At 36.4% G+C, this 27,814-nt stretch overlaps 2 protein-coding genes across 2 annotated transcripts; both read left to right on the top strand.

Moving 5' to 3' along the window:
* The first annotated feature begins 1,499 nt into the window (after window positions 1-1,499).
* On the top strand, window positions 1,500-20,026 carry CPEB1_1 (Cytoplasmic polyadenylation element-binding protein 1). The gene is made up of 7 exons (XM_051212549.1): window positions 1,500-1,690; window positions 10,950-11,193; window positions 13,424-13,897; window positions 15,848-16,037; window positions 17,462-17,655; window positions 18,285-18,379; window positions 19,399-20,026. Exons 2-7 carry the CDS (start codon window positions 10,953-10,955, stop codon window positions 19,600-19,602), a joined length of 1,398 nt encoding a protein of 465 aa, XP_051072736.1. The 5' UTR covers window positions 1,500-1,690; window positions 10,950-10,952; the 3' UTR covers window positions 19,603-20,026.
* Window positions 20,027-27,122: 7,096 nt separating this feature from the next.
* Window positions 27,123-27,575, top strand: SMPD2_8 (Sphingomyelin phosphodiesterase 2, neutral membrane (Neutral sphingomyelinase); the record flags this gene model as incomplete). The annotated part of the gene is made up of 1 exon (XM_012944716.1): window positions 27,123-27,575. The coding sequence occupies one exon, from the start codon at window positions 27,123-27,125 to the stop codon at window positions 27,573-27,575; it is 453 nt and encodes a 150-aa protein (XP_012800170.1).
* Between the last annotated feature and the right edge of the window lie 239 nt (window positions 27,576-27,814).

Genomic DNA, 27,814 nt, shown 5'->3' with positions numbered 1-27,814 from the left:
ATGACCTTGTGGACTCAGTAAACTAATTGGTAAAAAGTTTGAGTTTGAAGTGACGGGTACCTGGTCTGAGTCTCCCTGGGAACATCAACACTGAGATCCAGTTACGTACATACGACGATTCTTAAATAGGACAAAATGCGTGAACTATGTTCCACTCCAAACCAAAATACAACAATAGTAACATTTGTTTTTATGTATTCACGCTAACTTTGGTGCTGAAATGTATTTTCGATGTATTCAACATCACCTAACCTTCTATCTTCTGACCGTAACTTTTAATTTATAAAACAAGAAGGCAGATTACTGTTATTCCCTCGAAAGATATACAAGTAACCTTAGACAAGAACACCTCCCAGGATATATATATCCATGATATTACGCGACCATCTTCCATTGTCTTCAGTGGGTAACTGGATCACACCCAACATGGTCCAACTTCACTGGTCACAGCTTCTCATTAGAACTCCGAGAATTTCCTCTCACAGCTAGTCATCAATGAACAAATGATAATCTTCAGTTTGTGGTTGTGGAGATTGTTGAGTTTTTAGTGGTATAATAAGTTTATCAGTGTTAGACGATGATTGGTTCGTGGTCCAGTGGTATGTAGGTTAAACGTTCGCGAGATTGAAGCTCCTGGGTTCGAGTCTCACTCGAGGGATCGTGGATGGGCGGTGATGAGGAGTCTCATACTAGGAAGAAACGGCCGTCCAGTGCTCCCAGGTTTTCCATGGTGGTCTAGCTTCAATTGACTCATAATTTCAATCAGTGAAATTTCTAAAATCTCCACAAAACCCATTCTGATGATATATATATATATATATATATATATATATATATAATTATAGTGTAACTATATAATGTTCAACTATTCATATTGACTTCTTTAGTTAAATCTTTTTTGTATATAATCATCGGTATACACTGAACAGAACAAAAATATACTCACTTCATTATAAATATTCGTGATTCTATCGTACATTGTAATTATATTATTCAACCAAAACACAAACTTATCATTATGTAATCATATACACTATTCAACGAATGACCTAATTGACCTTTCTAATCTCTTATCTATTCAATAAGGTCAACAAATCTATCTATCTATCTATCAACTAGTGTTACATTCATCATGACAATAGAAATAATGAGCTACATGAAACAGTAATTTTATGATCAAAACATGTTCGTCTAAAATGATTCGATTTTATTTGATTGTACGCACGTACATGGGTACGTAAAATTACTCACAATTGACCATGTTTGTGTGTTTATGCATGTCTTTGTGTGTGTGTGTGTGTGTGAGTGTATGTATGTATGTGCGTTTGTGTATATAGGAATACATTTCGTCAACTGAATGTATATATGTAATACAACCATGTAATTAATGAAGATAATTATTACATAATACTTTTTATAATGAAATTTGATTCGTTAAAAAAAAGAAAAAAAAATTCATTTAATAAATGTCAATAAAAGTAACCTCATTTGAAGATAGTGAAGTAATTTATTTATTTATTTCTTATACCAGTAACTGATCCCTTTGTTTTTTTTATACCTAACAACATCATCATCAGCATCATCATCGTCATCATCATCATCAGCAGCAGCATCATTATTATCATAGTATAATACATTTTAACAATATTACTTTGAGTTTACATAGTACATGTTCTAAGTCAATTCCAAGGTAAGTTTCAACCATCTTCTTTAGTCTTTTGTTATTATTAACATTTGATTCATATCAGAGAAGGGTTTTTGTGTATATTATAGAAATTTTAATAGTTGAGATTGAGTAATTTGATGCTAAACCATCATGGAATGCCTGGAAACATTGGACGGTCGTTTCGTCCTATTGTGGAATTCCTCAGAGAGATTCGAACTCAGGACATATTAGTCTCGCACGTAAACGATTAACCACTAGACTACTGAGCCGGCCAGCATCCAACGGTGTTAATGTCTAACTTCAACTAATCCACGAAATTGAGCGATACATCCACCATTGTTATCAGTGAGATGATATCTCACAACAAACCCAATTGAACTCGATTGGTCACTGCTTCTCACTAGAACTGCAGGAAATACCTTTTGAAGTCAGTCACTAGTGAGCATATATTGATTAGTATCGGACGGGGTGTCCTGGATATTATAGTAATTTTAATAGTTGAGATCATGAAGCAATTGAAGCTAGTTCATCATGGAAAGCGTGGAAGTACTGGACGACCGTTTTCCGTTTTATTGTGGGACATAGGAACATAGGAACACAATTGAACGCAAAAGGCTGTCCAGTACTTCCAGGCATTCCATGGTGGTCTAGCTTCAAATGACTCATGATCTAAACTATTGAAATTATTAACATTTGTAATATTGATACATTTGAAGAATATATGTTTTCTATCTGATAAACAATTTAGTTCATATCTAGTGATGCTCAAATTGTGTCTTTCTATCACAAAGAAACTGGCTGAATTTGGAATTGCACCATTAAAAAGCAACTTAGAGTTTCTAATGATTAAGCATTCACCTCGAGACCTTAATGTTCTAAGTGAGATCTTATACTAGGACGAAACAATTGTTTATTTGTTTCTAGTTTTTAATATCATCTCAGCTTTAGATCAGTTTGTGATGAATACAACCTACAAATAATGCAATAGGCTTTTTTGATAAACTCTGTCATAACATTATTTATTTTGACTAAAAATCTTTCGTAGATAAACAGACTCAGTCAGCTACAACGTAGAACCAAGCACATATGTGCATCGGTCAAAGTTGCCATACCTCATTAACAAAACAAGATGGACACCGGATTCATTAAAGTAGTTAATTCAATGGTGGTAATATATAAAAGAAAGATTACATAAAATGATATAATACAGAAAGAAAGATATGAATCGATTTTAATCTCATAGTGTAAGGGAAGACAGAGTATATACACCCATGCCATTGTGATCGATTGTGAGCCATGTCACCCACAATCTCCAACCATTCATTACAATAGTCGCACGGACCCCAACCAGGTAATCTGCATCTACCAACATGACTAAAACTAGAAGTTAGTGACTTCAAGCACTGATGCCACGTTTTGGTTTGGCCGCCCCTAACTTTCTTCCAACCATCTTTAACAGCGGTTAGCATTGCATGTCGTTGTAATCGGTGTTCAGGCATAGGTAACATGTGGCCCAACCTCTTGAATCGATGTAGATTCACAAACTCATCAACTGATTCACCATCATTTCCTCCTAAAACCTTGAGTCTAATCTTACTGTTACTTACCCGGCGATCCCAGCAGATGCGGATAAACAGATTAACGAAGTATATTAATTATGTGAAACTATGTTCATTATGTTAAAGTGTAATAGTTTAGTATAAGAAGAATAACTGCCAGAAACATATCACTAGTATGATTTTTAGGCAAATGAGAGAAAGAAGAGAATTGACCAAAATCTCTGAAACTTGATTTTGTACCCATTGCCATTCATCAGTAAAACATATTTATAATCCCGAAGTAAATGATTTGTCTACTTCTGATTGTGAATCCAAAAACAACCTCTGTCATAATATATGGAAGCTTATCATTAAGCTATTTGAGATATGACTAAGAATAAACGGTTACTCAGTTGCAACTAGTATCATTTTGTCGAATGATTATGGCTCAATAAATTTGCTGTATTACTGTTTCAATCTATTCCACGCTTGTATCATTAACCGACTTGAAATCATTTCTAAATTGTTCCACAATTGAAAGAAATTTTCATTGTAGAACGATTGGAGTTTATCCTCTATAGTTGACTTTCAGTTAGTTAGTCTTATGTTCAAATGTTATTCGTTTTACTTCAGTCTTGGTTACAGATTAGTAGTATAGTTGATCTTCATAAATACTGAGTTTTAAATCTAGTACAAAAATATATAACTGCTTTATGAATAAGTATCAAAAATTAAACTTTACCTGACAAAGTTACATTCAGTAGTTAACTGAACTCAAACCAGATTGTATGGATTGAACAAACCTCTCAAAATTCCTTCAATCTATTTATCTATAGAATTCAATGAAACAAACAGTTATCATAATTAACATTAGTTCCAAACCTTTCTCTAATACTATTAGAATTACTTCTAATGTAATTGTAATTCATCATGAAATCGGGTTATTTCTGACTTTCAGTACTCAATACCCAAGTTCATGTTTACTTGTTACATTTGAGTTTACGTATATGAGGTCATGTAACTCAGAGTTACCAAGCGGAAATTTATGTACTCAGCTTCCAGTCACCAGTATTTTTGTGTCGGCTCATGATATTATACAATTACCCGCAGGGAAATGTATGAACTAATATTCAAAGCATGCTACCTTCAAACTATTTAATTAATATTTTTTGGCCTCGTGTATTAGGACTAAATACAATACTCCGATATTCAAACTGATTCTAGTGGTCCAATAAAACTATATAATCAGCAATCGATTAACATCATTTAGTTCTGTAATATGAATATGATCATTCAATAGAGACATCATACAGTAGTCACTTATTTAGGAGTTATGAAATTATTATTATTTTTATTTATTTGAACACATGAATATTGGTACAAGAGAGCGCCAATATATATGCGCCACAGACAACAATGAGAATTCGAATAGAAATAGAAAAAAAAGCTAAGGGGCGCAAAAAAAAGAGAACAATAACGAGGAGATTGGTGTAAGGTAGTATAATAGAAATGAGGGAACGGAAAGGTACAATCAGAAGAAATCTTTCAGGTAAGGGCGACACAACCACTTTTTATGGAGAAAGTAAAAGGTTACAGCAGGATCGCCACTGGCTTCTATTCTGAGCCATATCTGATAACGTTTCTAGCCACTGTGTAGCACCATCTCTCAGACCCCAACCACGGAGTCGTGAAGGACCAACACAAGCCAGTCCTTTGCAGCTTTCTTTCATACCACGACACCATGTCATATACTGACCACCTCTCCGCTTTCTCCAACCAGTCCCAGAGTCGGCAAATAATGCATGACGTGGAATTCTCTGGGACGACATTCGTAGAACACGTCCAAGCCACCGAAGTCGGTGTTTCAAGATGGTGACACCAATTGCATTATCGTCTCCGTGCCCGAACACACGATGCCGAACCTCTGCATTACTAATATGGTGTTGCCACTGGATGTCAGCAATCCTTCGGAGACAACGATGATCGAACACAGAGAGTCGTCTAACGTCCTCAACTCGGAGAGACCAGGTTTCACAAGCATAGAGCGAAACTGCTCTCACCGACGCGTTGTAAATCCGACCTTTTACAGCCAGACTAACATCACGAAGGCGCCGAAGATGGCACAGATTGGCATAAGCCGCTCTGGCTTTCACTATACGTGCATTGATCTCATCGCTCACACCCCCACCAGCACTTATGCAGCTACCCAGATACACGAACTTCTCGACTATTTCTATCTGCTCACCATCCAGGGTGAGTACAGGATTAGGATCCTGCCAGTCTTGTAGAAGTACTTTGCATTTCGAAGGTGCAAAGCACATACCTATACTTACGGACACTGATTGCCAACTGATTAAGTGCGGATTGCACGCCTTGGGCATTATCGCACAGTAAGACAATATCGTCCGCATACTCAAGGTCGAGAAGTCTTTCTCCAGGCAACAGATCCACACCACCATTACTTACATCCATCAGAGCTGTTTCCAGAATGTCATCGATGGCAAAGTTGAAGAGGAATGGTGAGATTGGGCAACCCTGCCTAACCCCACTGCTCGAATAGAACAATGGAGAAAGGTGGTTGTATGCCCTCACTCTGCCTGAGGTGTTTGTATATAGGGCTTTTAGGATGTTAATAAACTTCTCAGGCACACCCTTCTTCAATAGACAATTCCAGAGAACAGTCCTATCCAACGAATCGAAGGCAGCCCTGATGTCAAGAAACATTACGATTGTTGGCCTTCAAGAGTTGGAGTTCCTTGCGGACTTCCTCCTCGTTTGGTGGATCAGTCGTCACCGGCCATGGAGGGCAGGACAGTCTGACCGATGTTGCCGGAGCAGCAGGCCAGTTGAACTGCCCTTCAAAAAATTCTGCCCATCGTCCAAGACGTCGATGGATGTTAGTGATTGGCATCCCATCATCCTCGTGGATTGTTTCACTCACACCAGACTTCTTGCTGCCAGTGGCTCGGATGAGTTGGAAGAGCTTCCGGTAGTTACCAGATGCAGCTGCTGCTTCCAGCTCATTAGCACGCTTCGACCACCAGGCTTCTCGGTCCTTACGCAAGCTTTGCCCAATTTCCTTACGTAACATCCTTCGTTTATGGTCAAACTCACGGTCACCCGGAGTAGACCGACGGGCTTCAATGAGTTGTAAGGAACCTGGAGAAACCCAGTGCTTAAAAGCGGGACGTTTCGCAAACCCACAACTGACTGTTCCCGCCATTTTCATGGCGTCATGCAATTGCAACCAATGCTCATCTATACTTTTCGGTGGAGTGGTAGCTAGCCTAGAGGCTAGCTCGGTTCGATACTTACTTGCAACAGAAGTTGCAACCAGCTTGCTAATATCAATCCGTTGATGGCGGTCACTTCGTTGGCCACTGAAAAGTAAGGTAAGATTGGCGCAGACCAAGGCATGGTCAGAGTCCAGATAGGTACTCCAAAAGGAGCGGCAGTCTTGTACACAACCACGCCAGCGGTAGCTGATCGCGATGTAATCAATCTGAGTCCAGGCTTGAGATGCAGAGGGAGGACGCCAGGTGGCACATCGGCGATGACTGTGCCGAAAGTTAGTGCTAGCCAGAAACAGGTTGTGGTCTGTGCACAGTTGCAGTAGACGGTCCCCGTTATCTGACCTGCGACCAACGAGTCCCCATCGGCCACCTAAACGACTCTCTTCTGTGCCTAGACGCCCGACCTGAGCATTCAAGTCTCCGGCTAGTACTACAATATCTGTCGAACGCACTTTCTGGAGAAGAACAGATAACTGGTGGTAAAACTCATCCTTGATTGCATCCGGGCTGCAATCTGTCGGGGCATATGCGGAGATGACGAAAAGACATTGTTTCTCACGCCGATTTCTTCTCACTTTGATGGAACTTTCTAATCTAACAGCACATAACCGACTGTTAATGGGGATCCAATCGACTAGTGCTGCCTCAGCTCTAGCGCTTAGTGCGACACCAACGCCAGCAAGACCAGACGAAGATGCCACAGGGTCCCCGGATAAGCGCGCGTAAAACAAGCTTTTTGAAGTGACAGATGTAGAGCGAATTTGTAGTACTTCGCCAGAGTCTTGAATACGGGTCTCGGATAGACAACAAACATCAATATTAAGACTTTCCAAAGACATAGCTAGCCCTATCTGTTGTCCGACCTGCATAAATGTGCGAACGTTGAAGGCAGCCAGTTTGAATGGCGCACGTGGTTTCAGAAAAACTGCTTCAGTACTCATATTCGGTGGTAACATACAATTTTCAACCGGACAGTGACTCGAGAACGTTTAGATACAATCGAATTTCCACCAAAGACGAGCCGCTGTATAAGTATAAAAGAGGGTGAATAATGTGGAAAATAATAATAATGATAATGATAACAATAATAATGACAATAATAGTAATAGTAATAATAATAGTATTAATAATGACAATAATTGTAATGATAATAATTTGAATCAATTGATTGTTTTTCGAAGCGGGAAAAGTAATTTCCATAGACATAGAGAGTTCATCATTTGTGTGTGGGCTGTGATACTGCCCGAGTGCCCAAACCGAAGCAGGTGGTTATCTTAGGGGGCCACTCCCCGAGCCTTTGACTTAAAGGTCTAACCCACAAGGCAGTGGAGCATCGTAAGGAGATGCAATCCCATGGTAGCCGGTGACCAGCGAGTGGTTCATATGCCATTTGTTCCCGCAGGATACTGGAGTCCATGTGTACCATTGATTTGTGATCCGGTTAAAGCGCCGGACATTCGCTTTTCGTCCTCTCATTTTCGTAAACAACAGTAATGCCACGAGAAGGCTATGAGTAGGACTTCCTTGGCAGGGGCTGTATACGCGCGGCCGTGTGAGAGTATTTCGAGAGGGAGAGCGGACTCTCCCCACTCTCGGCCGTACCAGGGCATTAGGGGGCAGGAGTTATGAAATATAGAAATATGAATAGCGCAATTCAGACGGATTTACAATTGACCGAATTTCCAAGTATTATGAATGATGAGCATCTAGTGGAGTTTAAATAGCTTGTCAATGATTATTTTATCGATACATATTCATCTGTTTATTGATAATAATATCTCTAGTGTTGTTTTCTTCAACTATATGGCCCACTAAAATTTATGGCCGATTAGAAATCACATCAATCGATACAAAATCCTGATTTTGTTGATCTTCATTATGAACATCAATGTGGTCAGCAAGAAAATGACAACACTTCACTCTTTATAAATGTTTCCCTAAATGAGATAATACATTCCTTAAATGATTTTATTGAGAAATATAACCTTAATATTTGTATTCCAAAACATTATCTAAAAGAACTACTTCTACGTCGTACTTTCAAAGTAAAACCCAGATTCAATAATGATTTCTACAGGTAAAGTAATGGAATTGAGACAGATTTATTATTGGACGTCAACCTAACTGACTGTTTCATGGTCAGTTTCGAGAATACGAAGCTTCAACCAACAATTGATAACTTCCACTTATACAACAGATATACGAATGATACATTCATCATGTGTGATAATAATTTGAATCTCAGTGTCATTCTGGATGAATCAAATAGGTGACATCATTCGATTAAGTTTAGGTAGGAAGCAGCCCCCGAATACCCTGGTATGGCCGAGAGTGGGGTAGGCCCGCCCTCCCTCTCCAAATGCTCTCACACGGCCACGCGTATACAGCCCCTGCCAAGGAAGTCCTACTCATAGCCTTCTCGTGGCATTACTGTTGTTTACGAAAATGAGAGGACGAAAAGCGAATGTCCGGCGCTTTAACCGGATCACAAATCAATGGTACACATGGACTCCAGTATCCTGCGGGAACAAATGGCATATGAACCAATTGTTGGTCACCGGCTACCATGGGATTGCATCTCCTTACGATGCTCCACTGCCTTGTGGGTTAGACCTTTAGATTAAAGGCTCGGGGTGTGGTCCCCTAAGAAACCACCCGTTTCGGTCTGGGCACTCGGGCAGTATCACAGCCCACACACACACACACACAAATATGGTGTGGCGCATATATATTTGGTGCCCTCTTGTACCAATATTTATGTGTTGAAATAAATAAATAAATAAAGTAGGAAGCAAAAAGTGAATACAGAATTTCATTTCCCATTCCAAAGGAACCAAAAATGGTTGTTTATAAAGATTAATATACATGAAACCAACTTGGAATAGTTAGTATACAAATTTCCACAACTGTATTCTATTGAACAGGAAGAGAAACTTAATCTTCTTTTTATCCACAAGAAACAAATGAATGTGTATCTATAAGATAGTCAGTTACAAGCTATTTAAACTCCACTAGATACTCATCATTCATAATACTTGGAACTTCTGGACAAGCTGTTATGCAATCATTTTATTTTTCAGAAGACCACTTTATAAGTTCAATTACAATGAATATGATTGTACTTCTTTTAATAAATGGTATAGTTGAAAAGCAAACTTTCTTCATGGTGCTATCTTTATTTTTCCTTTAAGAATACAATTGTTTCCTTTTATTCTATTTAAAAGATAGTTGTTCCACATATGAATGATGAAAGAAATTTTGTTTGACGTATGTTTGCAATCAATTCGATTTTCTCGGTAGAATTAAGTTTCTACTTGATAGTATAGGTTGAATTTCCGATGGTTCATTAGAAGATGAGGTGTTTTTTGCAAATGAGCGTTTCCTTAGACTGATTGACGCGGTATATGGAAGTGTCTGGGATAACATAAATTTCAATAGTTGAGATCATGAGTCAATTGAATCTAGACTAACACAGAATGCCTGGAAGAATTGGACAGTCGTTTCGTCCCATTCTGGAACTCCTCAGCAATGCGCATCCACCATCCCGCCTCAGGAGATTCGAACCCAAGATTTATAAGTCTCGCACACCAACGCTTCACCTATAAACCACTGAGCCGGCCGGCATCCAACGGTGTTAATGTCTAACTTCAACTAATCCACGAAATTGAGCGATACATCCACCATTGTTATCAGTGAGATGATATGTCACAACAAACCCAATTGAACTCGATTGGTCACTGCTTCTCACTAGAACTCCAGGATATACATCTTGAGGCCGGTGACTAACTTCAATTGACTCATGATCTGAACTATTGAAATTACTACAATCTCTACAAAATCCTTTCTGATAACAAATTATGGAATTTATAAATTTTATACCCAGTTCTCTTTATGAAGGGTTTAACAATCAAGTATAAAGTGTCAAGTGGTTAGTAGTGGCCAAATTAAAACGTGGCATTAGTCCTTGAAGACACTAACTTCTAGTCTTAGACATGTTGGTAGATGCAGACTACTTGGTTGGGGTTTGCATTACTATCGTAATCAATGTTTAGAAACTCTGGGTGACCTGGCTCAGAATAGGTCACAATGGCGTATCTGTATACACTCTTTGTCTTCCCTTACACTATGAGATTAAAATCACTTCATATATTCTTTCTACCAACTAATTCTTTCTTTCTGTACTATATCCTTATATGTAATCTTTCTTTTATATATTACTACCATTGAATTAACTACTTCTATGAATTTGGTGTTCATGTTGTTATGCGAATGAGGTATGGCAGCTTGGACCGATGCACCTATATGCCTGGTGCTACATTGTAACTGACTGACAAGTGATTTCTACAAACTTGAATTGGCATTTCATTTCTATATTCCATAAGGTTCTCATTTAAAATATGAAATTGTTCCCTTAAGTTATTCTTCCTTTTCTTTTTTCTTCTTCCTCTTCAGATAATGACACTATTAGAAAATGTTAATAATGAATATTTCATTGAAACAAATAAACAAAATCATGTTCATCCTACTGATAATAATAATAATCAATTTATAAAAGATTATCAATTTAACCTTAATGATTATTCTTCATTAATTGATTATCAAAATGATGTTCTACAATTAGCTTGTTATTATGAACAAATATTGAAAAGATATGGGAAAATAGAACTGGAAGCATTAGCCTATAGAGTATCAGCTGGTATGTAAACATTTTCTTATTGAATGAAAGAAATAATCAATGATGTTGACATTTCAAGTATTTCATTTCAGGGTATTATCAAATCATTATTGAAGTGAACAATGATAAGGTTAGATGCTGGGGTTTTATGTGAAAAATTGTAATATCTACTGTTGTAACTGTAACTCTTATTTAACTCAAATGGTTAGGGTGGGTATTACACATTCTCACTTACCACATAACCAAACGTATGATACTGACTGGCATTGAAATTTATTTTATTTATTTAAACACATAAAAACTGGTACAAGGAAGCAACAAATAGATATATGCCACATAAATCAGTCCATTTGTGTGACAGCTAGGATACTGCCCGGGTGCTCAAACCGAAGCAGGTGGTTTAATTAGGGGGGACACACCAACAGCCTTCGACCTAAAGGTCTAATCCATAAGGCAGTGGAGCAACGTAAGGAGATGAAGTATCATGGTAGCCAGTGATCATTAATTGGTCCATACGCCACTTGGTTCTTCAGAATTCTGTAGCTCATGTACACCATTGGTTTGAAATCACGGTTTTCCAACTTCTTTAGGTGAACCTTTCATGTCCACCAATCAGGTTAAAGCGCCAGACATTCGCTTTTCATCCTCTCAATTTCGTAAACAACAGTAATGCTGCGAGAATGCAGTGAGTAAGACTTCCCTGTCAGTGGTTGCATGCACGTTACCATGTGAGAGCATTTGGAGAAAGAGAGAGTTGACTCGTCCCACTCTCGGCCGTACCAGTGCATTTGGGGGCATTGGATTAAACATTGGAAATGTTTAGAGCTACAGAAAAAATATGAGGTCAATTAAAGATTGTCTAGGTAGAAGCTAGAATCAAATTCTTCAATAAAATATTGAAACTATTTATCCTAAACTCTGGGACTTTCACAAATATAATTTCATTTTTTCAATATCTTTCATTTACTTTGTGACCAGTATTTATGAATCTGTTTATGCATAAATTCACTTGGTGTTGTTTTTTTTTACTTGTATCTTCCCATTGTTATTTAGAACTGCAATTGATCAGTCTCTTGTTGGCATATGTGCAACCTGTGCGGATTGCTTTCATATAACCTCCCACTGCTAGCCATTATCTATTTTTGTTTACGCATATTTTGTCGAAAGTTCACATAACCAATAGAGCCACAAATTATTTGTGGTCAAAAAGAAATAGAGTGAAACATGTCAAAAATCTTGAAGAGAACCCGCACAAAATATGAAAATTGCTTTTGGCAATAGTAAAAATGAATGTTTATAAGACTTATAGATTTTGACAATGGTTTATTGGTTAAACCGTTAGGTTCTCAACTATTAAGACGCGAGTGCGAATCCTGTTCCATTTGATACCGCTTGAACATTAAGAAAGCATAACCATTCATTAGATAGTGTACTAACATTTGTGGAAGGTGAAGAAGTTCAGCCCCCATATTACATGTTATTATCAAATGAGATTTTGTAGAATGGCCCTAATTGTTGATTCTCAAATGTCATTTTGTTATTTCAAATGCAAACCCGATTACTCTAATCTGTAAAAGAGTGTACATCCATTGTCTGTAGACGGTGGAAGTTATTCATAGCATTGAGCACAAACCTATTATTGGTTAACGGTTATCGCTTCAATCAATACCTAGCTTGTTCGGTGTTCTGGTATTCTCTCAAATGTTTGACTGTCATATCTAACAACGGCTATCGAATAGTTCATATTTATTTTTTGATATATTTGATTAGACACGATTCTCCTTTCGTTAATTTTTCAACTCAGACTCACTGATTGAACGATATCATGGTTGCTATAAAACTTGACAATCTTAGGTTTAATTCCTTGTAGAGTTGTGGGTTCATGTGACTGAACAGCAATAAACAACGATGAACTAACCATCAAACCTTCCCTAGCCTCTTAAGAGAATCAAAGCTTAGTGGTTGCAGCTCTTAATGGTCAAGTCTTAGGTTTAAAATGGTCTTCGCTTAGTTCCACTCATCAGAGAAGTAATATTGTTAATCCCCACAGAAAGTTATGACTTATACTAGAGTACCCCAGTCTGAACTTTATTACTCAGTTATTTGAATAAGCTAGAATTAAACCATAACAGTGATAGTCATGTTGCGATCAAATTCCTTTAATTTACCTTCAGTACTCCTAATTGAGCATAGAATTTTTTTCGAAACTAGTGAATAATTCTAGGATTATCTTCTATTATTATTTTTTTAGCATATCATTCATGTGAAAGCCCAAACAAGTTTAATTCAATCAATTTCAATAGTCCTACAAAATTTCGTTCAAAAAATGATATCTCTTATGATTGTCCATACAATACTGAAACATTCGTAGCTTCATTTCATCCACCTATAACTTATCATTTGGAGGTGCAGTTAACTAGTTCCAAATCAATTTACTTCAATCAATTACCAAGTCAACCAATGAATTGCCTACCAAATGTTAATCATCATTTTAATTCTTCATTTATGAATAGATTATCGTGTAAAGTATTTGTAGGTGGTGTGCCAATGCGTGGAAACCAAGTGACTACATGGACAAGAGATCAGTTACATAAGGGATTATCTATTTTTGGCCCACTTAGTTTAATATGGCCGAAAGGTACCATTATGATACCATCTGTCATAGACGGAAATAATTATAACCAAGCATTATGTGAATCATTATTGAGAACCGGTTTGAAACGAGGTAATTCATACGTAGTATCTGATTTAAAGTTATTTAATAGTTGAATTCATGTGTCGATTAACGCTAGACCATCATGAAAAACCTAGAAGCAATGTAAGGCCGTTTCGTCTTGGTATTCGACCCCTCAGGAGTATGCATCCACGATCCCGCTCACGGAATTCGAGCCCAAGAATTTTGGTCTTGCTTGGGAACACTTAACCACATGACCACTGAGCCGGCATCCAACGCTGTTAATGTCTGTCTTCAACCAATCCACGAAATTGCTCCACCGTCCACTATTGTCTTCAGTGAGTTACTATCTTACAACAGATCCGGTTGAGCTCCACTGGTCACAGCTTCTCACTAGAACTCCAGGGAATATCTCTTGGAGACCGTCCTGGGTTCGAATCTCGCGAGGCAGGATCGTGGATGTGGACTGATGAGGAGTCTTATACTAAAACGAAATGGCCTTACAATGCTCCCAGATTTTCCATGGTAGTCTAGCTTCAATTGACTCATGAATTCAACTATTAAATTACTATAATATCCGCAAGACCCCTCTCTAATTAACGTTATTTGTAAATTAGGTCAGGTAATGAAGTACGTTTAATGTGAAATAGTGTAACCATTAGCTTGGCTTCATATCTGTTTCACAAATAAAAATTAAATACTCTAGAGCAAGTGATGAAAATTACAAACAAAATTACAGTTTGTCGTGGATTCATAGAGAAAGACACATCTGATTTCCGACAGGAACTAATATTACTCGGAGTACTTCACATTTAGGACATTTGAAAGTATTGTAATTATCAATGCTGTTATCGAATATTTCATAAAACACTGAGTGATTTTGACTGATTTTTATTCATAAAGTGGCGTCAGTCACAGTAATTGTTACAGCAGAAAATTTGGATATTTGTGATCATTTATTCTAACTTATTGAAATGTAATTCATCTATCCAATGCAAAATTCCATTACTTGACTTGATGATACATTGTTTGTATGTCATTCAAAACTTCCCCCTCTTTAATGTTCACATCCTAATATAGATAAGATAACATGTATCACCGGCTATAATTCTGGAAGGCCCTATTATGAATATTTACTGTATCTGAAAAACTCGTAACCAAATGTTTAGTGTCTTCTAGGAAATTTGTTAATAAAAACTTCTGTTATTACATTCATTCATGATATCATCGATTTTAGGATTCGATTTTTGAATAAGTGTGAACAATGTATTTTTATTCCAGTCCTGTCACTTAGTTTTAACATTCGAAAGTAATAAAGAAAATTACAGAACTCCAAACTAGATTTTCAGTATATCCCTAAAATTAATCTCCTCGTACATCTTTTACCCCTCATGGTGAAGTATAGGCTGTTCATCATCACTCTTCATCCAACTCTGTCCTGGGCAATACTTTCCAGCTCTTTCAGTTCTCATTCATCTTTTTCATATCTGATTCTATTTCCCGACTTAATGTGTTCTTTGGCCTTCCTCTTTCCCGCTTCCTTTCACGATTCCGAGTTAGGGTTTGCATCGTGATTCAGTTTGGTGATTTGCGTAATGTATGTCCTATCCATTTCCATCGACTTTCCCCAATTTCCTCTCCAGCTGAAAGCTGGTTTATTCTCTCCTACAGAAAGCTGTTCCTGATGGTATCCGGTCAATGGATGTTGAGTATCTTACATAGACAACTATATATAAATACTTGTACCTTCTTGGTGATGGTTGTATTAGTTCTCCAAGTTTCAGCTCCGTATAGTAGAACTGTGTTGATGTTTGTGTTGAAGATTCTGACTTTGATATTGGTTGAAAGTTGTTTTGAGTTCCATATGTTCTTCAATCGTAGGAATACAAGTCTCAGTTACAGCTTAACCCTCAGTAAACTATACACATGTATCATGTATGTATATTATCTATGAATAATTAACAAAAAACCTAATTTCATTCAAATGTCATTTTAATTTAGGTTATTGTTATGCAGTGTTCAATGATCAAAGAAGTGTAACATTGTTATTATCAATGTGTTATCGTCGTACCAAAGGTTTCTATATCAATCTTTCAACATTATATCCTGATTTAGAAAAAACTCGATTCGATTCTTTACAAATTATTCCATGGGATAAACAAGATTCATTTTATCCATTTATCTGTAATCGGTGAGTTTATGTAATTTAACATTCTTTGTTATTGTGACTAGTATTTTTTAAATTTATGTGCTTACTTACTTACTCCTGTTACGCCCATTAGAGCATAGGCCGCCCACCAGCATTCTCCAACCCACTCTGTCCTGCGCCTTCTTTTCTAGTTCCATCCAATTCTTGTTCATTTCTCTCATATCTATCTCCATTCCTCGGTGTAATGTGTTCTTTGGTCTTCCTCTTTTCATTTGTTTAGCCTTGAATATTCCATGTGAGGGCTTGTCTTGTGACGCAGTTCGGTGCTTTCGTCAATGTGTGTCCTATCCACTTCCAGCGCTTCTTCCTGATCTATTCCTCCACTGAGATCTAGTTTGTTCTCTCCCACAATAGGTTGTTGCTGATCGTGTCTGGCCAACGGATTCGAAGTATTTTGCGTAGACAACTGTTACTAAACACTTGTATCTTCTGGATGACGGATTTCGTAGTTCTCCAGGTTTCTGCCCCATACACTAGAACTGTCTTGACATTTGTATTGAAAATTCTGACCTTGCTGTTGGTTGACAGACAGTTGTTTTGAGTTCCAGGTGTTCTTCAGTTGTAGATATGGTGCTCTTGCTTTACCGATCCACGCCTTCACATCTGTATCAGATCCACCGTGTTCATTAATGATGCTGCCCAGATATGTAAAGGTTTTTACATCTTCCAAGTCTTCTTCAAGTGTGATTTGATTGGTACATGTGCATGTTGAGACCTACTGCTGCCTAGGTTCCTGCTCTACTGGTCGTCTTCTCTTGAATTTGTTGTTGCGTGTGCGATAGAAGAGCCAGATCATCTTCAAAGTCTATGTAAATATAAAGAAACTATTTTCCTTACTTACTTACACCTGTTACCCCTCATGGAGGAATATAGGACGCCCACCAGCATTCTCCACTGAACTCTGTCCTGGCCAATCTTTTTCAGTTACTGTTTAACCTCTTGATTTTTGCCTCCGATTCTCGACACATCGCGTTCGTGAATAAAGCTGAAATTTCGAAAACGTAATAAAAATGTGAAATGATATATTTCAGCAATATATTTCAAATAATGTGATCATACATTTACTTGTCAAGAAGTTCATTTGTATGCGGTTGTATCAGGTTTAAGATCATTCATCACAATGTGACATACAGTATTCCTTACTAACCAAAATGTATGTCTCATATCCTTATTGAACTTAAACTCGATTTCAGTGGCTTTTAGCCAACATGGCCTTTGTATTGATATGAAATAAACAACTTTTAGCTAATTGCTACACTAATGTTTATGTGTTATTCATCAACTTGGGTTACTAGTCTTATTCTATTTTATAACTGTACTTAAAAGCTTTCTTAAGCTTGACTCATATGAAACTTGTTTATATCAACTTGGTAACTGATTTAAATATCATCTTTGACTTGGCACAGAAACAGTGAAAACATAAATTTTCAATCTGAAGAAGGAAGAACGGAAATTGAAACCCGAACAAAAGTTTACTCCATATTCGTTGGCGCACTTCATGGAATGATTACAGCACGAGCATTATTTACTATTTTCAATGACCTCTTTGGTAATGTTAGTTACGCTGCGTTGGATACAGATAAATATCACTATCCGATAGGTAAGTTATCAATTTATGAATATGTTACTAATACACTTTGTAAGTAGCTTAAATGTTTAATACATTTCAAATCAGTGTTCATGAGTTCTGGCTTTGAAAGAAACAATAATTCTGAATTTTCCTAATTTAGAGCTCCCAATGGACTTATTTATGGCCGTCCGATATTTTATTATGTCATAATTGTTTCTAATTAATTATGTGCCGTTTACATCGCTCTCTGTCAATTATGGCATGATTGTTGTTGTCCTGTACGGTTTGATAAATTTTCTATCTAGGCAAATGAGTGGGTTGAGGTGTACGTTAGATACGTTGTGTTGTCTCAGTTCGGAGATAGAAATGCAATAATAAAAGAGGCTTGGCTGCCGACTTTACCCTGAATTTCAGGCCAGTGATAGAGAAAGATTTGTGGTTAATTGTATCGGGCAAAACGCATCGTTCCTAAAGGTTAATGACTTTAGGCTTCAGCTAAAATAGCAGACAGGGTAAAAATAGTTATAATTCGAAACTCCGACTGGCAAATTTAGCATATGAAATCGATTAACATCTCAACACCTAATATCCACCTAGTCACAACTCCTTACTTAATGAAGCTCTTTCCTTTATGGTTTTACTTTTTCATGCCTGTATAGGATCAGGACGTGTAGCTTTTAATTCACCACAAGGTTATTTGGCTGCTATAACAACAAATTTTATTTGTATTGAATGTCAGTTGTTCAGTAAGGTGGTAAGTTTTTACTATAGTTTTCTTTTATTGTATACCCTGTATATATTCGTCTATTTGTTTATAGTGTAAATGTATCTACACAAAATAGTTTTTAGTGAAACAATTTAGATAAACTCTGTTTTCAGAAGTCTGACAGAGATACGTAATTACTCATGCTACGCATAATATCGGCACAAATTTAGCGGTAAATAAGGTGAAATAATAGCTGTATCAGGGACGTAGAAATCATTTGTGAAAACACGGAAAGCTTGAAAAATATATATACAATCTGAAACATGTACAACTCGTGGAAGATAGAGTTTGTGTGATAGTAGTTGCATTAACCTTTCTACCTCACTCCCTCCTTGTTATACACACTTGAAATACAATCATTTTAAGGTCATCTTATTTATTTAGTTAAACATATAAACACTGATGCAAGGAGGCACCAAATAGATATGCGCCATATAAATCACTCGATTTGTGTGGGGGCTGGGATACTGCCCATGTGCCCAAACTGAAGTGGGTGGTTCCCTCAGGAGGCAACACCTCGAGCGTTCGATCTAGAGGTTTAATCCATAAGGTAGTGGAGCAACGTAGGGAAATGCAGTCCCATGGTAGCCGGTGACCAACTATTGGTTCATACGCCATTTGTTCACTCAGGATCCTGGAGCCCATGTACACTATTGGTTTGGAATCACGGTTTTCCAACTCCCCTAGGCGTACTCCCCGTGTCCACAAAACCCGATTAAAGCGCCGGACATTCGCTTTTTGTCCTCTTGGTTTCGTAGTTAACAGGTCCACCATGAGAAGGTAGGGAATAGGACTTCCCTGGCAGTGGTCGTATTCATGTGGCCATATGAGAACATTTCGAGATAGAGAGCTGACTATCCCCACTCTCAACCGTACCAGGGCATTTGTGTGATCATCTTTCAAACGTAATGATAAATGACTTTTTGTCTATACCACAAAGCACTTACCATATATTCTTTATATACGACATATATCTTTCTGTTTACTCTTCCTACCCCTTTTTTTAGATACAAATTGATCCATATTTAGAAGATGCTATCTGTTCCAAATGTTACTCAGCACCTGGAATTTATTTTTGTCGTCATTTAAAATGTTTCGATTATTTCTGTCCTAAATGTTGGATTAATTATCATGGTTCATCAAATACAACACATAAACCATTAAGACGTACATTAAGTCCTAATTCATTAAAATTTCCTAAACATTTTTAATTATTTTAATAGTTAATACATAAACAACAACAAAGTTTACTATTACTATTATTCTTTTAACCTAAACATACCTCCTCCCCTCCCGTAAAAAAGTATCCCTTTCTTTTTTTTTTATATTCCTATACCCAATAGAAACGAATTGTCTACTCATATCAAATCTTTTAAGTTTCTCATAGAAATACAGAAATTCAGTCTAGAAACCCCTTGTATAGTTCTTTTTTGGTGTTGTTGTTGTTGTTAACAATGAAAGTGCAAAAAACAAACACCATGACGTTTATGTACTTGTTTTTTTTCAACTTGATATTTTTTACTGTAATTTTAGTCTCACAGTTTACATAATTTCCTTTCTTAAATTAATAGTTAAAACATTTTCTTTTAAAAAATTACTTTAACATTTTAGTTACTAAGTCATAATGAAATGACTTTATAAATGTGATAAATATATGTATAAATCGATTTATTGATTTTAGAATAATTGATTCGCTTGTTTTATGGGTTGAATAATGGGATTTAATAATTTAGGATCTGACTTCAGTTATATCGTATGTTTGATTGTTGTCGAAATATGCAGCAATTTGGATGACTCTTCCGGTCTTCCACATTGTACGAGCATTCTATGTATTTAAATTAATGGTTGCTCTAGTTGTTAGAAGCGGCATCAGACTTGTGAATTCCGAAGGAACTCGACTTTCACCATGAGGCATCATAACACTTCTAAATGAAGAACTTCTAACTCCCAGAGCAGATTTTAAATGACTTGAATAATTTTTTCTGGTCAGCGATTTAAGCGAGTTAGATTTCTACGGGACCATGACCAACCCTCCTCCTTTATCAATTACAACGTAGGACCAGGCATATAAGTGCATTAGTTCAAGTTACCACACCTTATTACCACAACAACATGAACACCGGATTCATACAAATAGTTAATTCAATCGCATCAATATATAAACGAAAGATTGCGTATAGGGACATAGTATAGGAAGAAAGAATTAGTTGGTAGAAAGAAAGATATAAAGCAATTTTAATCTCACGGTTTGAAGGAAGATAGAGAGTGTATACACCGACGCCATTGTGATCAATTCTGAACCAAGTCACACAGTCTCCATCCATTGGTTACGATAGTCACATGGACCCCAACCAAGTAGTCTGCATCTGCCAACATGGCTAAGAGTAGAAGTTAGTGGCTTCAAGTACTGATGCTACATTTTGGTTTGATCACCCCTAGCTTCCTTCCAGTCATCTCCAACACTATTCAGGATTGTGCGTTGTGATAATCAGTGTTAAGGCATAGGTAACACGTGGCACAACCATCTGAGTCGATATAGATTCACAACCTCATCAAATTATTCACCATCATTCCATAATACCCTGCGTCATTCGTTCATTCTATTTCTTTGAACTCAAATCAACTGCTTACAACCTGTAATATTCGCATGCCTGTGGTATGAATGGTGTACCGACTGTACTCTCTTCAAAAATACAGAAACTGCACATCAAATGTAAAATGACATTTATTTAATAAATGAGTAATAATGTTAAATCAAGTAACAATACATTGGTATTAAAAAACGTTTTTACCTGTCTCTTACTTCCCAGCCTATATACATTCATTGTCTAGGATATCAAGGTTTTCGATGACCAAATGCTTTTATGGTGAATTTTTCTTCATAATAAATTGAAGTGCAAAAATGTTTTACGTCAATCGATGACGATTCAACACTGCATTTGTCGCCTCCCTGAAATTGGTGTTGTTTTTACAAAAGTAAGCGGTCGTCTGAAATCCACTTAAACATTTTCGCTTGCTCGGTAATAACTCGTTTTGTATACACATCTCAAACTTTGATCATTGACCGATAAACTAGAACGCACATTCACCAAATGTGAATATTTTTCTATTTACCTGTCCAACTTTTTATTTGACATCACACAGAAGAACAAATGAATGTTTTCTCTAGATTACAGCCTACTTAATTCTATTCACAGTTGGACATTACACAAAACATAACATAAACTTTTCATAACATTCCCAATTACACGTAATCAGCATAAAACATGATGCGATTTCAAATGAATTTACATTAATGCAGTAGCTATCATTGGTGAATCTTGTGTGACAATTCAAAGCAGATTTCAGTTATTAGTTGAACGCTTGAAGAATGATGGAAATGTAGAGGGTAATTCTGGAGTCACACGGAGAATGAATGTGATAGAACTAATTGCATTAGGTTCTTATCCCACGTCACAATTTGAAAGGAAAATAAAATGTTGTTGTTGGTTTGGCATATTCTATCGAAATCAACTACATTGAAGAAACGAGTAGTCAAGCTGATTTGATCTGTAGTAGCGTAGAAAAATTACTGAAGACCATTATGTCTATGTATCCGATACTCTCGAAATCCACCAAGGGATGTAATGTGACGTTGCAGCTCACTGTTATCTCCCACATTTGGTTAACGTGGATAATTACATTACTGTTCTGGAAGGTAGGCCTGTAAAAATACCTTGTGTCTCATATTCAAGACATCCTATCGATTTAGATGCATCAGTAAACACTTCAGGAAACAATATTATAGAACTGATCAACTTACACCCATCAATTATGATTGACAGTGCTAGGTAAATTACCAAAGTTCGAAGTTTGGAGAAAATGTGAATATTAAAAGAATTATTCCATTTTATGTCGATCTTCAAAAAATAGCGTAGGGAACGTGAAATGTCACTGAGCCCTAGCCAAACAATCCGACAGTCGGGTCACTGAATGTCGAACAGTTCACCGAAACTCATTGAGGACAACAAACACGTAACAGTTAATTGCACACGATTGACTGGACCATGAAGCAATGGTCTTACTCTGTTCTTTGTACCTACTCTTACTAAAATATTTCTGTATTAACTTCCTTTGTGTTGTACAGTTATCAAAGCAGCCAGGTTGTAAGCAGTTGATGTAAACCTAATGAAATCAAATGAATGAATGTCCGACTTCCTAATGGATTACAGAAGACAGTCAAAAGTTCAATCTTGCAGCATTTAGTTAATTCTGACCACTCTACTTCACTAGAAGCCTTTTCCCAAATTATACATATAGTCCGAATAGTCTGCTCAAGAGGAATCCATATGGAAAACTTATATATAGCAGAAGCTATTGCTGTTCACCAGTTCAGGCCTAACCTTTGAGTATAGAAGATAGTGTGTTCAGTCCATCATTCTTGTACGGCCTTAACCTTTATTTCTATCTTCTATAATCTATCTTTTTTAATTATTATTTCTAATTATTTTCACGTCTATTGATTAGTAGTTAGTAAAACTCTTAAAAGCTATCAAGTAAACAATTATGTTCACCTAAGCACTTTTCACTGGACAATTATTACATAACTCCTTTCCAATATCTGATTGTTGTAAATAATTCATGACAAGATATCACTTCAAGCTATCATAATGATTCAACACCATTTTATTTTGCTAAATACTATTACTTTAATGAATAAAATAACTATAAATACAGTTGTACAGTTCAAGTAAATGGAATCATTGAAAAGGAAACTTTCTTCGCTGAATTGCCTTCATTCGTTCATTATATCATTCTGCCTAAATCAACGTTCTTGCTCTTCATGATGTCTTCCCTTTCTGATAATAATCATTATCTGCTCACTAGTGACTAGCTTTAAACGGTATTTCATGGAGTTCTAGTGAGAAGCTGTGACCAGTGGAGTTCAACCGGGTCTGTTGTGAAATAGTAATTCACTGAAGACAATGGTGGGCGGTGACTCAATTTCGTGGATTGATTAAAGTTGGACATTAACACTGTTGGATGCTAGATCAGTGGTCTTGTGGTCAAGCGTTCGCACGCAAGACCGAAGGTCTTGAGTTCAAAACTCGCTAGCGCGGTCCTGGATACCCACTGTTGTGAAGTCCCATATTATGACAACACGGCCTTACAGTGCTTCCGGGTTATCCTTGGTAATCTATCTTTAATCGACTCATGAATTCAACTATTAAATATCCTTTTGATTACATAAAAATCTGCTTTAAGACTTTTGATAGTAATGGCTTTGAAAAAAAACGCGGTATATTTGAATTTGTTTACTTATTTATAATTTAAAATAATTTTGAACGTCACACTGGAGTCCACGTAACTTTACTAACAGTTTTTCGGTAGTATATCGCCATCTGTTTATGTAATTTTCTTCTAGGATATTCACGTTATTTAACATCGAAATATTCAATCATGTGAAGATCAATTTTCATTGATGAGAACGTTTCTGACATTATGATTTAAAGTGTGTACATAGTTTTGTGTTTAAACAAATTAGAACAACACATATAAGTGAACAATATTGTTTTCAATTAGATCGTCATCAGGCTTTACTCTAATATACATGAATATTTATACGAAAATTTTAAACCAATCAAGTCAATATGAGTCAATAATCACTATGAAATAGAATAAGTCACTACACATAAAATAGGTGAAAGTACAAGTTGATAGTAGTAGGAAGACAGGTGAACTGATAATAGTGAGAATAATAAAATACAATAACAAAACTCTTATCAATAGTTAATCGTTGGAAATAGAAGGTCAAATAAACATGGGTAAATAGACTAGGAATAGTAATCACAAAACATTAAAAATCATTACGTAATAAGATGTGTGTAAATAATTAGATAGTGAAGAATACAAAGAGGCGGAACATTACAAACAAATAATGGATGTCTTCATGCTATCAACTTGTACTTTTACCTATTATGTGTAATGACTTATTCTATTTCATAGTGATTATTGACTCATATTGACTTGATTGGTTTAAAATTTTCGTATAAATATTCATGTATATTAGAGTAAAGCCTGATGACGATCTAATTGAAAACAATATTGTTCACTTATATGTGTTGTTCTAGTTAAGTTATAACCGGCCATGGAAGGGATAGGGGGGTCACGTATTTCTTCTGTACACATAAATTGGGGTTATATGTACGAATTCCAATGGCTTCAGCTATATATAGGAGACGGGAACGGACTCCGTCGGGAAATGATGGAGGTATACGATAGATAACTCGAAATGATTTCAATTTATCTACTGCATGACCGCTATCAATAAGATGTGCTAGTATAGAACTGCGAATAGTTTTTCTCTGACCCTTTATGTACCAAGTTGGTAGATGTTCACTCATTCGTTGGTTAAGTTGCCTGGTAGTACGCCCTATATAGCTATCTCCACAGGAGCAGCTGAATTTGTAAATGCACATGGAAGAGGCCAACTCAGGTAACTTATCCTTCGTTTGAGTAGACATCGCTGGTCGACAAGAGAAGGTCAACGCAAGATTGGCTGCGTAGAATGTCTTGGTGATTACTTTGGTTAACCTATATTTCAGAGTGTCACTAGCCACATCCCCATTGAATTGCACATTCATGTATAAAGGTTTCTTACGAACAGTCGAAATCTCCGACTTCTTTATTATATCATACATGTACTTCTTAATGAAAGCGCTGGGGTAGCCGATCTCGGTCAGTGAGTTGTTGATAAATTCAAGCTCCTGACTTAGAGTGTCTACTGTACAGATCCTTTTTGCTCTGCTCGTGAGACATCTGACCAAATTTCTCTTGTAACGGATGGGTGTGAAACTGCAGAAGTGAGTATATTGGCATGAAGAGGGGTTTCTTCTATACTTAATGTGCCTTCACTTCGTCTGCTTAGTGTGACGTCAAGGAAGTTCAGCTTCTTATCATGCTCGCTTTCACCAGTGAAAGTGATCGCTGGGTGAACACTGTTGAATTGATCTAGGAGTTCCTCTTTACTAGTGTTTTGATCTACGATAATGAAGGTGTCGTCAATGTATCGGCAATATAAATCAAGTTTCTTAATAGCCTCATTGAGAGGCCCATTTTCTAGCTTTGCTAGGAAGAGATCAGCTAAAATCGGGCCTAGAGGCGAGCCCATGGCTATCCCGTCTATTTGTCTATAGTAAGTATTGTTGAAGACAAAATGTACATTCAGAGTGCATCTTAGGAGCAGTTCCCTTAGGTTATCGTTAGGCAGGCCAATGTTGATTTGTTTCTTTGATATTTGCTTGCATATAAAATCAATAGTCTCTATAAGTGGTACGTTGGTGAACAAAGATTCTACATCCAATGAGATCATATTTTTCATACTGACATTAATATTTTCTACTTTGGAGGTGAAGTTGAAGACATCTTTTACACTATTTCTAACAACTGATTTGTGTAAAGGTTCTAGGATTCGTACTAGCCACTTTGCGATTTTGTGGTAAGGAGAATTGTACATATCTAGAACTGGACGTAGAGGAAGACCCGATTTATGTACTTTAGGCAAACCATACAATCGTGGTGTAAATGATCCAGTCGGCTTAATTGAATCGTAAATCTCAGTCGTAATTATTCCCTTTTTCGTTAGATCTTTAAGGAAATTGGCCAATTGTCTTTCTACTTTATTATTAATGTCACAATTACTAGTAATTTTCTGAAATTTGCTAGAATCTAATTGAAAACAATTGTTCGCTTATATGTGTTGTTCTAATTTTCACAATGGGAATCTTTAATATTTTAAACAAATTATACAATTAATTCTAGGGCGTAAGAAGCTAAATAGAGATTCTATGGAAGGAATGAATCCACCTCTGTCTGACTTAGCACTCAAATGCTTTGGTACGACCGACAATGGGGAGAGTCAGCTCTCCCTCTCGAAATGCTCTCACATGGCCACGCGTATATAGCATCTACCAGAGAAGCCCTACTCATTGCATTCTCGTAGCATTATTGTTGTTGAAAAGCGAATGTCCGGCGCTTTTACCTGATTGGTGGACATGAAGGGTTCACCTAGAGAAGTTGGAAAACCATGATTTCAAACCGATGGTGTACATGGGTTACAGTATTCTGAAGAACCAAGTGGCGTATGGACCAATTAATGATCACTGGCTACCATGAGACTTTATCTCCTTACATTGCTTCACTGCCTTATGGATTAGACCTTTAGGTCGAAGGCTGTTGGTGTGTCCCCCCTAAGTAAACCACCTGCTTCGGTTTGAGCACCCAGGCAGTATCATAGCCCTCACACATATCAAATGAGATCAGTGTGGCGCATATGTATTTGGTGCCCCCTTGTACCAAGATTTATGTGTTCAAATAAATAAATAAACTATTCGACTTAAATAAAATATTTTAGTTTACAAAGTTCTACAATGTTTAATCGAAAGTAGTTTAACAGTTACTCAATAAAATAAATCAGTAGTATGTCACATCTTACTTAAAGAATAAAATCTGTATTAAATAATGAATGTTTCACATTGGTGAAAGCTGACAATTAAACAACCATCCAATGGACAACGTCCGGATAGGTTAATTTATCTTACAATCCAAGTGTTATTATAATCACAATACAAACTACTATTGGTCAAGTCTTTCAACATATAAACTAAATTAATGAAACTTATTCATTAGATAAGAACAATAGAACAATTATTAATCTATCTTGGTGATATCAAATACCTCAGCAACAACAACAATGTCAAGACTATTATCGCTTATTCTTCAACCTATTAGTATTGCATTTATTGTTTTAGGATTTTTAGTAGATCGTTGGGGATGTGGTCGATTATTAGATTCTTGTTTACATTATTATAAAACTGCTACAATCATGTTAATGTTATTCTTAATTATTGGTATGTCATTTTTAATTGTTGCATTTTCACTTGACTTAGCAACAATTATCTCTTCGTCATTAGATTTAAATGCAACATACAATTCTATTAAATTAATTTTATTACTTGTTGGTTTAACTGGAATTTTTTCAGGTATTTTAATTTGTGCTATTAAAATAGAACGGGATTATTCTCAATTAATATGTGTTATTGGTATTGTCATTGCTTGTCAAGTTGCTTTACTTAATTTATTTTTATATCCTTGTTTTTTCGAGAATAAACCTAAAGTAGTAGTAGCAGAAGCAGTAGCTAAGTAAATGAATATATATACATATATATATATATATATATATATATATATATATATATATATATATATAGAATTAATACTCTCTGTTAGTTACTACCCCATCCCCATCCCCCCAACTCTTTTGTACGTTAGATTACATTTTATAAATTGTTTATTCCAGTATTTAAATTTTACTGTTTGAATTTATTTCCGTAACTATGTTTATTGATTTACTGTTTGTTCCCATGATGATTATTATTACTTTTT

The sequence above is a fragment of the Schistosoma haematobium genome, chromosome ZW (assembly GCF_000699445.3).
Source record: "Schistosoma haematobium chromosome ZW, whole genome shotgun sequence".
Taxonomy (NCBI): Eukaryota; Metazoa; Platyhelminthes; class Trematoda; order Strigeidida; family Schistosomatidae; genus Schistosoma; species Schistosoma haematobium.
This window is presented reverse-complemented; position numbering and strand designations above follow the sequence as displayed.

What these genes read in the sequence shown, in the direction of transcription:
- CPEB1_1 (XM_051212549.1), top strand. Translation starts at nt 10,953, where the DNA reads ATGACACTATTAGAAAATGTTAATAATGAATATTTCATTGAAACAAAT. An exon ending in GAGAACCGGTTTGAAACGAG is followed by an intron (nt 13,898 to 15,847) that starts GTAATTCATACG and finishes ATTTTAATTTAG; the next exon opens with GTTATTGTTATGCAGTGTTC. An exon ending in TATCCATTTATCTGTAATCG is followed by an intron (nt 16,038 to 17,461) that starts GTGAGTTTATGT and finishes GACTTGGCACAG; the next exon opens with AAACAGTGAAAACATAAATT.